Source organism: Nomascus leucogenys, chromosome 9, assembly GCF_006542625.1.
Source record: "Nomascus leucogenys isolate Asia chromosome 9, Asia_NLE_v1, whole genome shotgun sequence".
In the NCBI taxonomy this organism is placed as follows: domain Eukaryota; kingdom Metazoa; phylum Chordata; class Mammalia; order Primates; family Hylobatidae; genus Nomascus; species Nomascus leucogenys.
Window position 1 is genome coordinate 29498793 of NC_044389.1, and position 17849 is coordinate 29516641.

Genomic DNA, 17849 nt, shown 5'->3' on the forward strand with positions numbered 1-17849 from the left:
GCCAAGGATTAAGGACCACATTTAGGGTACTGGAAAAAGAACATTCATGAATTTCATTTTAGAAGGCCATTGTGACATCCAAGGACTGAAAAGAGGGTCTGTTCCTCAGGAAAGAGGTCAAGGCTAAAGCATATTTACATGGTATGGATGATTTTACCTAAGGAGAGGATAGAAAATGAGGAAACAAAAAGGAGCCAGTTTCAAAACCTTGAGGAACACCAATATTCAATAGCCAAGTGGAAGGAAATGAAGTTTCCTAAGAAGTTGAGTAGGAAAAATGAGATTAAAAAATGAAACATGGATGAGGGAACAAAATGAGTCAAGCAGAAGGGAGAGTCCCATGTTGTCAAAGACTACGGAGATGTCTATCCTGTATGATGAGGACTGGAACATTTCCATTGCATTTAGCAAAATGGATATCACTGGTCACTAGCTAATGCGACTTTGATACAGTGGGAGGAATGGGAGCTGGATTGAAATAGATTGAAGAGTGAATGGCAGAAATGGGATTGAGGAAATAATAGCAGTGGACATAGACAATGTGGTTAGCATTGAGGGAATGGAGAGAATAGAAATAATTTGTAAGAGAACTTGACAAAAATACAGACATTTTTTGTTGTTTATTTTGTTTTGCTTTTTATGGTTTTGTTTGTTGGGATTTGTTTGTATGTTTTTGAGACTTGAACATACATATATAAAAATCAATGAAAACTTTTTTTTTTTGCTTTCTTTTGGAGACAGGGTCTCACTCTGTCACCCACACTGTAGTGCAGTACCGTGATAATAGCTCATTGTAGCCTCGAACTCCTGGGCTCAAGTGATCCTCCACCCTCACCTTTCCAAGGAGCTGGGACTACAGGCATGCACCACCATGCCTGGGGAATTTCTTTTTCTTTTTTAGAGGCAGGGGCATGCACCACCATGCCTGGCTGAATTTCTTTTTCTTTTTTAGAGGCAGGGTCTCACTATGTGCCCAGGCTGGTCTCAAACTCCTGGCCTCAAATGATCCTCCTGCCTTTGCCTCCCAAAGCAGCACTGGGATTACAGGTGTGAGCTACTGTGCCCAGCCTCAACAGGAACTCTTTAACAGTTGACAGAAACAGTTTGATAGTGTTAAAATCCCAAGAAAGCCAAAGAATTGAGATCAAGTGAATAAGGATAGGATAAGTGCTGGATGGAAATGGGTTATATGTTACATATGAGGAAACAGAGGGCTTCATTTGTTTGTGACTGTGTGTGAAAATGAGGTCACTTGCTCTGAGTAGATCATCTGCTGAAATAACCAGTAGTAAAAGGGTGGTGAGATATAGGTTAAACGGGAGTGAATAAGATTTGCAATTGTCATTGAGAAGAAAGGAAGATTTTATTGATCAAAGAAACATAGTAACATCATGGGAGTATTAAGAGTCCATTTGAGTTAGGTGGCTATGAACTCACCAGAGACTCAAAGCGTCATGTTGTGAAACTTCAACTACATTTGGCCACTCGTGGATAAGCATGAATAATGCAGACAGTTGAGGTCATTCAGGAATGAGGTTATGCCTTTTGAACAGAAAGGCAATGGACAAAGGAGAAAAAGCAGTGTTTTAAATGATAAAAAAAAAAAAAAACAAACTCTGAGCTAGATTAGAAGAAGTGAAAAAATAACAAATCTGATGGCCTGGGAGACAGTGTAGGGGTCAGTGGACTGGAGTGCTTGCTGACGGTAAGGGAGTGGTTATAGTGTAAAAAGTTGCACCAACCCGCTCAGTGCACAGGTAATTGTTGATTAAGATGTCTGAATTATCTAAGAGAGGAAACAGATGATAAGAAGATCTAGGGGATGTTTGTGGAAATAGATGACTAAGAGAGAGTAAAGAAAAGGTCACTGAAGATAACTAGTAGGTCAAGGAACTGAAAAGGGACTATTCTGACTAGGTCATTCTCATAAATGTTGAAGTCACTCAGAATAATGGCAGTCCTGGGGAGGAAAGGCAGCCAATGAGGCAGGTACCAATCGCCGAAATGAATGATGGAAAGTGGCCAAAAAGTCTGAGGATAACAGAGGCAGAGACCATAGAAGGTACTATAGTGAAACAGCCTCGTAGAAGCACATTTTTTAAATGAATAAATTCAGCACCAGAAGAAGATGCATAGCAACTTTACCTCTAAGTTCTGTTTTCAGAATAACATTTAAACCAATGTGATTCATCTTCTCTAATAACCAAGTTATATGTACAGTCAAACATTTCATATGGCTGACTTATAGTCGCACAGAATATCAAAATTACCTTAGTTATGCCATTAATTTTATGGGAAAAGAATTATTAACTGTTCCTTATATTTCTAAGCAAAAAGACTTATCTAGAGCAGAGGTCAGCAAACTTTTTCCTTAAAGGGACCAGTCTGCCACAACTACTCAACTCTGCCATGATAGTGTAAACCAGCCATAGGTAGTAACTAACTGGTGATATTTCAAACCCCATCTGTCCTATTTCTGCATCTATTGTTCAATTCATTCTGGACTCAGGTGGAGGGCTGGGGTTGTGGCAATTATTGGGTCCCTTAAAAAGCCAACAACTATTTCTTTTACATTTAAAAAATAAAGAAAATCAGCCAAAGGCTCATGATTTTCCATTCCCCCAAGAGAACACTGAAAGCAAGCACTCACCTGAACATATAGTTCTCTGAGTTCATATTGAAATTTCTTGGGATCTGTGGTAATTGTCACTGGGCCAATTTCTGTGAAGATAAAAATAACATAGGTCAATAAACCGTAATCAATGGCATTAAAAACTTTTTTGTGTTTATAGATGTCTTTTCACCATGCAGTACATGGTTACTTATTAATAAGAAATAGTAAAATACCAAACACTCTTTCTCAATTTGTAGCTACCAGAGAATAACTTATAATTTACTGTAAAGTGCACATATCTAAAAGAGTGAATTTTTAACCATAGGAAATGCAAGGAGGAGTAAAATAGTCACAGGACAAAGAATCAGGAGAGCACAGTTCCAGTTCTTTCTTATTCTCATCAGTCAGTAAACACTTACTAAGCACTACTTTGTTGTTAGAATTTAGATGAATCACTTATTCGTCTATAATTCAGTTTGCCCAACTTTAAAGTGTAAATTTGTTTGCAACTTTTCTGTAAGTCTTAACTCATTCAAAATAAAAAGTTTGTTGCTAAACAAAATAAGAAAAAAGTGAACATTCACTGCCTATCCCATAGGTTTTTAAGAATTTGGAGATGTGGCCAGATGCAGTGGCTCATGCCTGTAATCTCAGCATTTTGGGAGTCCAAGGCGGGCAGATCATTTGAGGTCAGGAGTTCGAGACCAGCCTGACCAACATGGTGAAACCCCGTCTCTACTAAAAAATACAAAAAAAATTAGCCGGGCATGGTGGCACATGCCTGTAGTCCCAGCTACTCGGGAGGCTGAGGCAGGAGAATTGCTTGAACCCAGGAGGTTGCAGTGAGCCAAGTTCATGCCACTGCACTACAGCCTGGGAGACAACAAGACTCCATCTCAAAAAAAAAAAAAGGAAGAAAAGAAAGAAAAAGAATTTGGAGATGTATAGTTGCAAGGACATTAACAGTGCAGGAAATAGTCCCTATAACTTTTTTTCTCATGGCTGGGGTGGCTGAGCCTGGCTATCACCATTCTCCTAAGCTGGCTTTGACCATAACTACCTTCAGGACTGTGGCCATCCTCACAACCACCCAGATGTACTACACAAAATCACTTCTTCCAGTAGGAAAAGGTGGGGCCACTGCCTTCCCTGGAGAACCAAGACTCAGATCATAAGTCAGGTGAATAAAAGGATCCCAGATATCATGGGTTAACTTGGAAATCTGTATATACATATATATTTGTATTTTGGGTTGGATCCAGCATGTCTATAGCAAATATTTCAATCCCCAGAGCTTATTCTTTTTCAAAAATAAATCAACTCTTAGATAAACTAGAAGTGGCCATTTATGGGTATCAATTACTTTCACCAGAGAGAATCCATGTATTTAAGTAATGGTATTAAAATTCATCTGGGTACCATGTGCTTAGATATATCATCTTAAATTCTCAGGGTGGATGAAAGGCTTCCTATCTTATGTAATAATTATATAGACTCATTCAAAACTATCATGTGCAACTACAATGCAAAATTATAAAGATACTTAACATTTAGCTTTTACAAAATGTTTTCTAGCTTTAAAGGCATACTGCTCAAAAAGAACTTATAACTCCAAAGAATAATAATTAATTAGCCAAACCTTCCATAACAAGCTACACATGGTACAAAAACAGACTGTAGTATTTTAAAAATAAATGAGACAAATTGGAAAGGAGGTACAATTTGTCTGCCATAACCCATGTACTTTTTCTTAGAAATAACAGGAAAAAATGCTTCAATCCTTCACTATAGATTAGACACTTTGCAGTTTGCAAAAGGAGTGGAGAAGCAATTGGAGAAACTGTGAAAATGCAAACATCTGCATTCCATACAAAGCAGAACCGTCATTAACCATGTCCCAAGTATATGGAAAATGGGAGAAGCCTACTCCCTCAAGACTAAACAAAGGCATACTTTGCAAAGGAATGCAAAACAGCAAAGAATATGCCAGGCAGTTACACCCTGACATATAAATTTTCAGTAGCATTGTCAAGCCAAGCTTCTATGTTCCCACATTGCATAATACTGAAATAATCCAAGAATTTAAAACTCAAGAAGTAGAAATACAAAGAATACTAGAAAAAAACAATTATATAATAATAAAGAGTGTAAACATGCAAGGACATTCCCTATAGTAATAAAAAATATCTCTGAATATATGCCTGCTCTTCAAGAGTGGGGATCAAGGGATGCTATTAAAATAAGAGGACCGATAAGCCTTCATTTTAATTAACCAGAGACTCTCAAATATACACCTGTTTTCAACAAAGATAGGAAATCTTTCTTAAAGCTCATTAATAAACATTACTGCAAGCCATACTGGACAGCTGAGATAAATCTTTATCAGTTATGAGAAATACTCAGGAGAGGTAATAGCTTGCCCAGCTGCCCTATCCCTCCAGCTGTAAGCATCCTTTCCAATTCATTTTAATTGAATGATATGACTATTTGGCAAAATCGGCCCTCCTCCCTTTCAGAACTTGCTTCCATTCCAGTCTTTCTTTTCACATAACAGAGCCCTGTGCCAGCTGTGTCATTAGCAATTTCCTCTTTTCTTCCTTTTCACTCATGCTGGTTTCATCCCCTGCCAAGCCTTTGATGACATTCGGCAGGTAAAACTTTGTCCTCTCTTCCTGCCTGAACATGGTCCTCCAGTGCTTATAGAATTAAATGGGAACTCTCAAAGGTAATCCAGGCCCTCACTACAAACTTCAAACTTTGAAGCTATTGCACTTCCTTACCATTCCCATCACTGTCCTCCTTTTCTTTCTCCTGCCCCTGTACCTGTCAGTCTATAAGGCCTGATTTAAACGCTATCTTTGTTAATGTTTTGCCTTTTCTCTAATTTGCTTTACTGTCGTCCTGATAACATTGTTATAACAGAAAGTGGGAAGAATAAAGCTGCATATTTAACAAAATGCAGAGATCATTCCTACATTATTCAGTTTATTTTATCTAGTTGTTTACAAAGAAAACTCACCCATAAAAAAGAAAATGACCATCAATCTCAAATATAAGTATAGAGCTATAAAGGGCATTAAAGATTGTTTGGTTCAATCCCCTTATCCTATAGACAAGAAAACTTGAGGTCCAGAGACAATGAAATTGAAAAACTTTGGTAGTGAAGAAAGAGGTGAAGATATCTGATAACATATTTTATGCTGAGTGACCTATGCAGCTCGCTAACTTTCCCTGTTTTCCAACATCTCCATTCTGTGAAAGGAGAAGACTAACATCCTTTTCCTTTCCTCTGAACTATGGGCAGGATGAGCTTCTTTGGAGTCCAGAATTTTAAAATGATGCACACAGTACCCAGCATTCTTTGTTGTCACGTGCCTAGATATTTTTAAAGTTTTTTTTTGTTTGTTTTGTTTTAAGACAGGGTCTTGCTCTGTCACCCAGGCTGGAGTGCAGTGGCATTGTTACAGCTTACTGCATCCTTGACCTCCCAAGGATCAAGTGATCCTCCTGCCTCAGCCTCCCAAGTAGCTGGGACCACAGGTATGAGCTACCATGCCCAGCCAATATTTTTATTTTTTGTTGAGACAGGGTCTCATTATGTTGCCCAGGCTGCAGTGCAATGGCATGATCACAGCTCACTGTGGCCTCGACCTCCCAAAGCTGAAGCAATCCTCCTGCCTCAGCCTCCCAAGTAGCTGCAACCACAGGTATAAGCCACCATGCCTGGCTAATTTTTTTCATATTTTTTGGAGACAGGGTCTCACTATGTTGCCCAGACTGGCTGGGTGGATATTTTTTAATAGACTGAATATCCCCCTTGCCTTGTAAATACTATAATCAACCATACAAAGCAACTTCGCTAGAAAATTGCCTCTCAAATCTATTTAACAAAAATATGTTGAACACCTACTATTTGCAGTTGCCACTGGTAATATAAAGATGAATGAACATGGACCCTGTCCTCAAAGTCTCAACAGTCTAGTGAGATAAAAATGTAGATACATAATTATAGCATTATGTAGTAAGGGCAGAAATAAAAGTGTGGAAAAGGTAGCTTTTTTCCAGAAAGAACTTTTTTTCCAGAAAGAACCAAGGGAGACTTTTTTTCCAGAAAGAACCAAGGGAGATTTCAAAAAGGATGTGAAAGTTCTGGATTTCAAATTAGTTAAAACAAAAGTTATTTATTCATACTGATTTCTTTTTAAGCTCTATATCTCAAGTTCACAAGGTATTCACATCTTGTATCAAATAAGTTATTACATATCACTACCTATATTTGCAAGAACTTTTATAATTCACAATACTCTGTAACACATGCTGATCCACTTTAAGCCTTATAACAACCTCATAGGGTAGGTAGGATAGATATAATTATATAGACAATAGAAGCTTAAGTGATTAGCCAAAGTGGCCCAGCCTCTTTAAGGGCTACCACAATACCAAGTGCGAGCAACATGATAGCCAGCATCTACCATATGATACTATGATTGCCTGATTGCTTTAATCATACCTCACTTGACTGTCAGCACCTTGAGGGGATTAACTGCCTCAGTATACATTCAGATTTCCAATAAGTGTTTGAATATAGGAGGAAGGAGGAGAAGGAAAATAAAAAGAATAAAGATTAAACCTAGGCCTTCAGATTCTTTATTTCTTGCTTTATCACTACACCACGGAGCCTCAAGGCTATAGCTAAAGACCATGCTAAAGATCAGTGATGACACTGATTAATCAAGGGAAACAATTTTCAGTTTCCCATGTAATCAAAATGGTTTTTTCACTTTAATCAAGTAAAGTTGATACAGAAAACTGATACAATTTTTCATATATAACTTATTTTTTAAAAACCAGTAAGGCAACATGTATTATACAAAAATATACAATTTTTTTATGCTTCAGAGACCATTTTTTATTTTAAAAAAATAATGTCTGAAACTCTAAGGAACTCTTTACTCTTTTCAATAATTTTATTATTTCCCATTTCCTAGGGATTTATCAGATGGGTTGGATTTATTTCCAGCATCTCAGCCATTGTTCTCTTAATCTGACTTGCTGGGTTGTACTTAAGAAAATAATGGAAAGAAATTCACAGTGTAATATTTTCTTTCACTGCTTCATTTGGCAAGATCAATATCCAGCCTCTCACTTCCTTTTTCCTTTCCACTAACAGATTTCTGCTACTTGTAGTTTTTCTTTACTCAAAGTGGTTCCTTGATAATGAGAGGGATATTTACTGCTGCCTTCTGGGGTCTAAACACTGCCTACACATAATTTAATAGCAATTTTCCCAATTTCTTTGTTCTTTTTAAAAATATATTGTTCTTAACTTTACGTTGATAGTTATACATGAATAAATATATGAAAAGCTAGAACAAGAACCCCCTGAGCTGCATTATAAACTAATCAATATTTTCAAGGCATTATAGAAGAAGCTAAGAAATATATAAATCAGAGGATCTACCACAGTTGAAATATAGTTGAAAATTTAAAAAACAGCAAGCTATGGAAAGTTAAAAGAAAGCTAAACCAGCATCTGAGAAGAGCCAAGTAGTACATATACATGAAGACAGTAAATTTTCTGTGTCCAAAGAGGATAGTGAGATCCATGAGCTGTAAGAAAATACACCATGAAGGCATCCAGGAAGAGACAGGGTATGAGTTGGGATATGAAGCAAACACCAAATTAATAGAGGGTGACAAAAGAACAAAGAAATCCTAGGCATTGGGAAGTGGCCTCCTCAAAATGCCATTCATGAGCTGAAAGTCAACATGTCCCTCCCACTTTCTAAAAATTCTACTCTTAGTCACTTAATATAAGACAAATCAATTATAATGTCCTTTATATGCAAAGATGTTAGTATAAATATACATATTCAAAGCATTGGGGATGTTTTCTGAATTAAAAATTTAATAAACTACGTTTTCTGCTTTAGGATACTGCAAAAAATCAGATTATTATATCTACTTTTACTATTTTCAATTTATCTACAATACATGCATTCCATATTTCTCCATCCTTACTCAATTATAATGTTGCTGTCCAGCACCATTTTTAAATGATCTGCATCGAATCGACAAATGCAGAACTGTTTCCTGACTTTGAGCTGAGCTAACGTCAACTATATTTCAGGACTTATTTAGTTGAGTACATTCCTATTCATATTAGAACAGGTAATTTTCAGGACCACTTAAAGGCCCTTATGATTGTTTTGACAATAAAGTGATGTATTTTGTGTATTTTATAAAATCAGTGATGAACTCATGCACAGCATATTATCTAATATTGCTTAAATAGCATTTGTTCCACTTCAAAAGAGATTATCCACTTAACAATAAGGGATATAACTTTAAATATATGCATTGAACAAAACTGCACATAGTATATGTATAATGCATGGATCATTTCACTTCAAGGACTGCTGAATGAGATGTAGAAAAAATTGTTAACATAAATTCAGCAATGTTACACAGAAATTTAGAACAAGAAGCAAAGAAGAACTCCTTAATAATGAACACAGGGCTTTGAGGTATATAGAGTAGGATGTTATTGCTTAGATGACTTTGGCCAGAGCAGCAGAAAGCCCTCTTGCAAAAAACAGTCACGGGATTTTTATGGCCAACAAAGTTCAGACTCTCAGCTTTATATGTAATCCTAAATGTAAGATGACATTTTTAACATTAAAATACATCTATGCACTGATAAGGCATAATCAGAGATACAAGAGAAGATACATTTTAAGTCATGCTATTTAATAAGATTTAATTAACAAGCTTTCCAATGTTCTCAAGGTACCCTGAAAGCAAACAAAAAGAAAATAAATGCCATCTTCAAGAATATTTTTGAACTGAAATAATTCTTATTGGGATATGTGTTTTAAATTTTAGGATAAGAATACTGTAATTCATTTCAAAGTTTTAATTGCTCTTAGGCAATTCCTTAACATTAATATTCTTCAAAATAAATCTAGTCATTAGTTAGGGATAAAGAAAATAAAAATTATGAAGGAAGAGGTAAAATGTTGATGAAGAAGAAAAAAGTCTGCTTGCAAGTCCTTAGAAAGGAATCATTAAACATTGTTGAAATTTCCACATGTTGGGAAAATAGACCTAACTTCAGCTTTGATTGTTTCCACAACAACCAAACAAATGTATGCAGCACTTTGACTGTGTTTTCAGAGAAAACAAAACCATATTTATGAAGCAAACATTTTATTCACAAAAATAGGGGAATCAGAGACATGGCTAAAAGTATGATAGTCTGTGTGTATATAATATGTGCATTCCCTAAATACTTGCTTCAATTCATTGAACAAACAGGCAGTATACATACTTAGCAGAGTTCAAATTGTCAGAAGTATAAGCAAACAAATACACTTAAAGAAAGGAGTCTCGACTATAAAAGTCAGAAATATCTTGGTGTGTCTTACAAATTTAAGAGCCAGCTGCATGGATTTATGACAAGGTCCTGCTCTCAACAGCTCTTCACCTTGGGGTCTAATGCTTTGCAGTCACTGTAGGGAAATATTTTTTTTCTTTTGGATTTGTTTTTTGTAAGTGAAGTTCAATGGGATGATTGACCTTGGCTCATGCATGGTCCCACCTCCCACCACCACAAGATTCTCTGCTACCTGCTCTCCCACTCCTAGATGCCCAGGCCCTACTCAGTAGCCCCATCTCTGCTCCTACAGGCTGTCACCTTCTGCTCCAATAGGAACCTGTATATGGGAACAAGAAAGGTTGAGATTGGGGGGTGTAATGCCCAGCACCATCTTTGAGTGGGGCATGGAGGTGGCAAACCCCTCTCCAGGCTGGCAGCACCACAACACACCAGTACAAGCCAGAAGCCAAGTCTCAGTGGGGCAAGCTTTTCATGCACTTGCAACTCAGCTACCAAGCACACCTCAGCGCTGAGGCTTAAAGATCCCTGGGGGTCGCCTGTCTGTCAAGATTTATGGTTTCTGGCCCATGGAAAGAGGGGATGTCTGCTTCAAATGGACTTGCCAAGAGCACAGAGCCTGGGGCTTGTGCTGGTGGGAAGGGGAACCTGGCAACCCAGGCTGCCTAGAGGTGAAGCACAACCTTTATGGTGAGGAAGAACCTTCTGATGCCCACGTGGGTCTGTATTTGCCTAAGAAGTATCCAGATGCCCAGGGACCTCCCTCTCAGGCTCCATGCCTGGAGGATCTTCTCTTCTAGATGCCAGCTCTCTGAAGTCTGGCTTACCTTACTAGCAAGAGTTTTACTATCCCTCATTGTGTGCAATGCTAGTTTTAAAATGCAAATATCAGAGCATTTGAATGGTATGTAAATTCACTCAAATTACACAATTCCTGTTTCCTGGCTGATCCCAGATGGTGCCTACAGCTGGCCAGAAAAGACAAATACAAAGCAGATTAAGGAATATTAAAAGAGGAACCATTTACTGTATTATCCTAACAATAGTATGTTTGTTCCAGATTTATCATGACATTGGATTAAATAGTACTCTCTAATGAAAAATCTAAGATTTTTTTTTAATGAAGAGAGAAAAACCATGTTTATATAAAAGAATATATATCAGATCGATATAAAAATAACATTCTACTTTTCAAAGCAATATAAGAGATCACAAAGGAAAATACTGACAGATATAAATATAGCAAAAATAAATAAAAATTAAAATCTGAAATATATAAATTTTTATGAACAATTAAAATAGATTAAAACCTATGATATCTGAAGAGATTGTTCAACTTCATAAGAAAAAAATAAAATACCAAACACTACATGAAAGGAAAACTCTAAAAAAAGCAAAAAAACAACGGGAGCAAAGCTCACATTTAGTCATAGTGAAAGAGATGCAAACTTCAGCAAATTTGAAGTATACTGTGTAAGAAAGAAAACTTTTTTGAAATATTATTACTCAAACTAGTGTTATGATAAACCTAGAATATTTGTACTATTGGTAAGATTGTGAATGGTTACAACATCTGTGAAATTTATTACAGTTACATGTATTATAAGTCTTAAAAGTATTTTGTGATACATATATGTTCATCACAGCACTATTCACAATTGTCAAGACATGGAATCAACTTAAATGCCCATCAACAGTAGACTGGATAAAGAAAATGTGATATATATATATATATTTTATATATATTATATAAATATATTTTATATATATAAACACACACACACACACACACACACACATACACTATGGAATATACACCATAGAATACCATGCAGTCATAAAAAAGGACAAGATCATGTTTTTATAGCAACATGGATGGAGCTAGAGGCCATTATCCTAAGCAAACTAACACAGGAACAGAAACCAAGTACTGAATGTTCTCACTTACATGTAGGAGCTAAACACTGAATACATACAGACACCAAGAAGGTAAGAATAGACACCAGGTCTACTTGAAGGTGGAGGTTGGGAAGAGGGTGAGGACTGAAAAACTACCTGTTGGGTACTATGCTTATCACCTGGGTGATGAAATAATCTGTACACCCACTACATGCCATTTACCTAAAAATAAACCTGAACATGTACCCCTGAACCTAAAATAAAGGTCTAAACAAAAGTACCTTATGATAAAGTCATTTCGCTCTTTGTTATAACTCACTGGAAATAAAAGGACATGAACATTTTTAGAATATCAACAAAGTCAAAATAGACAAATGATTAAAAACATATAATTTTCTAAATAATATTAGGAATCAATTAAATTATTGTTCCATGGAGAAAAATAAGCCAATGTTTATTATATAATAAATAAAAAGGCAAAAACACAGAATTGTATCTATACTTTAACTGCAATTATTTGCAAAGACATATGTGCATAAGGACAAGTGCTGAAAGGTAACACCAGAGTAAAAATTAATGTTTGGAACAAATAGAATGAGTATTTTTTATTTTTCAAAATTTTCGACTTATTGTACTGTTTTATAATCTAAGAAAAAAAAGAGAAATTTCACCTGATCACATACAAGCTTGATGTTGTGTTCATGCATTTTGGCTATGTGGTTATTAATTTGTTTATAATGGTCACTGGAAAAAAAAGCACAGAAGTATTTCTGAGCATTGGGCAAGATAAGAAGGAAAGCATTAATTTAAGACAATATCTGTTAATGTTGTGAGGTGAAATATTTTAAGCATTTCGAGTCTAATCAAAACAGTCATTGTCAGGATATGGTATTCTTCTTCAATCCTCTCACTTCAAGCTTTCATCTCTTTTAAGTGCACAAGCCTTGGCAATGTCATCTTCCTACTGTTAGTCTTTATTGAATATACAAAGAATTCCTTTTCATTGAATGAAATGAAACACTGTTCAGACTTCTAACACTGAAATCTACCACAGCCAAATTTTGTTTTTTTTATTTTCTGTATATAATTTATATTTTCTATATATACTGTTGCAATTATGTATGCCTATTTATATACAAATGTCTGTTTGTCTTGCTTTTTTTCTCTTCATAGGAGAAATACTTAAAATATGAAATATCCAATAAAATTGTAAATACTGAAAATAATACTGGATCATCAATGTAAATGCCCATTTTAAATTTAAATACTTCTAATATGAAGAAGTTCAGAGTCTTCACTTTAGCTGGTAACTAAATTACCTAGATTTAGAATACTAGATTTAGAAATTATCCTAGTCTCTTTAAGGTCAATGAAGTTAATTATTTTGTTCCAGTCTGAATCTTCTCCAAAGGCATTTCAGCCCAAGACAGAACACATACATCATGCTGATACTTGGTAATAGGAAAGCAACCACATTTGAGCCATCCCACTCCCTCCCCTTACAAGTCACCAGTGCACTGCGGCAATTGAAAAGAGAGGCAAGTGTCTCTACACAAAAACCAATGAGCTGTGGCACATATCCAAAACTTTCCAAAAACTATAGACGAGAAACAAGAGACATTCTGTGGCATTCTCTGGTATCACTGTGATCAGTGCACCCATACCAACCGATATCACCCACACACAGGGTTTCAATACCTCTGGCTCCCAATTCCCATGCTTCTCCTCTTCACTCTGAAGCACATTCTTGTTAAGTGATTATTATCAAGTCTTCTCTTTAAAACCTGAATTCTAAAAGGCAGAGATTGTTTTTTTGTTGTATGATCTGTACTCAAACCGAAATGCAGTAATTGACCTGTGTTTTACAGACATCCATTCATAACAATTAGCAGACACTGAAAGGGAGATGAAAATATTACTGTCAAGTTATGTTATCTGTCACTGTTTCCAACATAATCTAGAAAAATGCCCACCTCTACATTTTTGTTTATATTTTTTCTATATAAGAGGCTGTTTTCCCCATTTACTTATCACATCTTACTTCAAGATTCAACTTGGGTCTCAGTTTGTTTTGGGAAAGCCTCCTGAATGTCTCACTCTTCTGAATTAGAGCTCACTCAACTGATTTCTCTTAAAGATATGTCTTAGCTGTCTGTTCAGTATTTATCAAATGTGGTAAGCATCCTCTAAAATGGCCTGCAATTATCCCCACATCCTGGTATTCATACCCTTGTGTAATCCCCTCCTCTTGGCTATAGGCTGGACCTAATGCCCTGCTTCTAAAAAAAGAAAAGAGCAAAGATGATGAGATGTCACTACCAAGATTAAATTATAAAGAGACCATAGTTTCTGTCTTGCATACCCTCTCTTGCTCTCTGATGAAAACCAGTCATGTGAACCAGCCATGTGAGCTACCCTATTACCCTATGGAGACCCATTGAACAAGAAACTGAGGGCAGCCAACATGTACCTGAGGCCCTCAGTCCAATAGCTCAAGAGGAACTCAATCCTGCCAACAACCATGTGAGTAGCTTGGAAGTGGATCCTTTTTCAGTCAAGTTTTGCAAGGACCACAAGGTCCAGTCAGTATTTTAATTATAGACTTGTAAGAGACTCTGAGCCAGAGGACCCAGCTCAGTAGTGCTAGGGCTCCTGGCCCATAAAAACTGGCAAATAATAAATGTTTATTTTATTAAATAGCACTAAGTTTTGGAATAATTTTTTATGCAACAGTAGATAGCTACATTCACTTATACATTCTCCCAAACTAGATTATAAACTACTCCAATGATAGCAACTATGGCATTTTGAATCTCCAGCACTTAGACAGTGACCCTCACTATTTCATGACAGTGAAATTATAGAAAGAGACAATTTTGAACAATATACACAAATCACTACTTTAAAATAGTCACTATAGCAATTTATAAAGTGCAGTCTGTGTTCAAAAATCTGTAGTTTAATTTGCAAAACAGAAAATATAAATGTGTTTATGTATATGTACGTATAATAAGAAATACACAGATACATAAATAACCAACTTTAGAAGAGGCTAACATCTAAGTAATAATTAAGAAAATGAAAAATGTGATACCCGAAGAAATTGGAAAACAGTATGGCTGTCAGGAAAAAAAATTAAGAAAAAGAAAATACTAAGTACTATAAAATCCTTAAAATATTATAATTATGGTACTTAATCCTAAAAAGTATGAGAGAAATAACAGACATTAATAGAACTTTTGAAGTCATTCATATATTATCTCTAATGCTGCCTATGAATCTCATTATGGTATTTAATCATAAAAATCAAAGAGACAGATAAAAGAATGAAGAAAATTCAAAGCAATTGAAATTGAGTTCAAAACTCTGAAGAAGTTATTAATGAAGACTCTGCCAAAAAATCAACTAAAAAAATGTAAGATCTTCACTGGCAAACACACTACTTCTGATACTTTTTATAATTTTTAAGTCCCTGCTAGGTAATCATGCCCTGCACTTGAAGTTGACTATTTAAAGCCTAATTAGACAGTTCACATTGTATGTAGCCCAGTTACTTGGTAAATTTATATGATGTCTTCTTAATTATGTAAATGTCTGCCCATCTATACAGTTTAATATAAAAAAGCTGAATATGTTTGATAGAAGTGATAAGGAACACTATTTAGAAGATATTTTTCCAGTGGAGGAAAAGAACAACCTGGAATAGAATCGAACATTATCAGATGCCTCGTATTTGATAGCACTGTGCTTGGCACAACTGTGGAAGAAAAAGACATAATCCTTTTCTCCAATAAATTTGCAATCTTAGAAAATGAAGAATAAAACAAGTAAAGCAAAGAGACAAAATAACAATTTGAAATAAATGCTACTATAGAAATAAGCAGGCTTTGGAGACAGAAATAATGAGAAGAGGGGGTGCTTACTGTAACAATGGAAGATATCTACTGAATTTCTCTTGTATAAAATGAATGTCTACAGTCTCCGTCCACTTTTACTGGGTTGTTGGTTATTTTGTGCCAATTTGTAGAAGCTCTTTATACATTAAGTAAATTAGATTTTGTCTGTAATGTAAGCTGCAAAAACTTTCCTCCAGTTTGATGTTTCTTATAGCAATTTTGGCCATGCAGAAATAGATTTCTTTTAGGTAGTAAGTAAACTTTATTAATCTTTTTCTTGTGGTTTCTTGATTTTTATCACAGTTGAGAAAGCTTTCTTCCCTCTAAAGTTGTATAGAATTCTCTCATGATGTCTTCAAGTATATTTATAGTTTATGATGTACATTTACATTTATGATGCATTTGGAATTTATCCTAGTCTAAGGCGTAAGGTATGGAACCTCTTTTTTTCCAGGTGGCTACCCAGTTGGTTCCTCATTATTTATGGAAAAACCCATTTTTTCCATTGACAATACAAACCACTATGATTCCCATATGTATTCTATATACTAATCCACTAATCTTTCCCTTCATGCTCAGAACCAAATTGTCTTAATAATTGAGGCTTAATAATATGTTTTAATATCCAGTAAAACTAGTCCCACATCATTATTCCCCTTTTGCTAAATTTTTCTGGCCATTCATGCTTATTATTTTTCCATATCAACTTAATTTTTTTATTTTTTGTTTTTTTGAGAGAGTCTCACTGTCTCCCAGGCTGGAGTGCAGTGGTGTGATCTCGGCTTACTGCAGCCTCTGCCTCCCAGGTTCAAGTGATTCTCCCACATCAGCTCCCCAAGTAGCTGGGAATACAAGCATGTGCCACCACGCCCAGCTAATTTTTGTATTTTTAGTAGAGAGGGAGTTTCATCATGTTGACCAGGCTGGTCTCGAACTCCTGACCTCAAGAGATCCACCTGCCTCGGCCTCCCAAAGTGCTGGAATTATACGCATGAGCCACCACACCCGGCCCATATCAACTTTAGATCAGCCTATCTATATCCAAAAATATCCTGTCTGTACTTCTGTGGACGTCACATTAAATTTATACAATCAATTAGGAGAAACTGACAAGATGTTGAGGCTTTCTATAGGGTATCATTCCAATTATTGTAATATTTGGGGGAAATCTGAGAAGATTTTTTATTTAAGGTTTTATTTTTTTCCCGTATATGTTTGCACATTTCTTGGTAAACTTATGGCTAGTTATTTTGTCTTTCTCATAGATGTTTTGAATTGGGGTATTTCTTCTATTATATGTTCTGAATGGTTGTATTTTTGTATATATAAAAGCTATTGATTTTTAAATATTTTCTTCATTCACCACTCTACTGAATTTTTTACTGTTTCTAAGACTTTCCAGCTTTTCAGATACACAATCATAGAAGCTGTAAATGTTTTTCTACTTTTATATCTCTAATTTCTTTCTTTTATCTAATTGCATTGGCTAGTACTCCTGAACAATGCTTAATGTAGTGATAGTGGAATTACTGTTTTGTTCCTAAAATTATCAAGTGCTTCTGGTGTTTCCCCACTAAGGATAATACTGGATTTGAGATTGAAAAAGATACATTTTATCAGGTTATGAAAATATATCTCTATTCCCTGTTAATAGGTTTGGGGTTTTTATTTAAATTAAATCAAGCCTTAACACTAATTTTGTTAAATGTCTTTTATATATATTAATATAATCATGTGCTCTTCCCTTAGATATAATATTAATAATTTCCTTTGATTGACCTATCATCATGCCCCTGAAATAAACACCTTTAATCAGGATGTTTATTCTTTTAACATGTGCTAAATTGTTTGGCAACATTTTACTTAGGATTTTAATAATTATTTGCATGAACATGAATATTAAAGATCTAAAGTTTTCTTTGAAGTTTTTATTAAATTTTGATGTCAATATCATGCTCACATCATTTACCTGTTCCCTGAAAGAGTTTAAATGTTATTAACATTATCAAGTTTTTGAAGTTTTGGTAAATTCCCTTATAAAATC

General features: G+C 35.4%; 1 protein-coding gene across 1 annotated transcript in view; it reads right to left on the reverse strand.

Moving 5' to 3' along the window:
* HMCN1 (hemicentin 1) overlaps positions 1–17849 on the reverse strand; it is a 434555-nt gene that overhangs the window by 320199 nt on the left and 96507 nt on the right. Inside the window, exon 2 of the mRNA XM_030818744.1 lies at positions 2651–2721. Within this exon, the coding sequence (XP_030674604.1) occupies positions 2651–2721 (71 nt within the window). The remainder of the gene's footprint in view (positions 1–2650; positions 2722–17849) is intronic.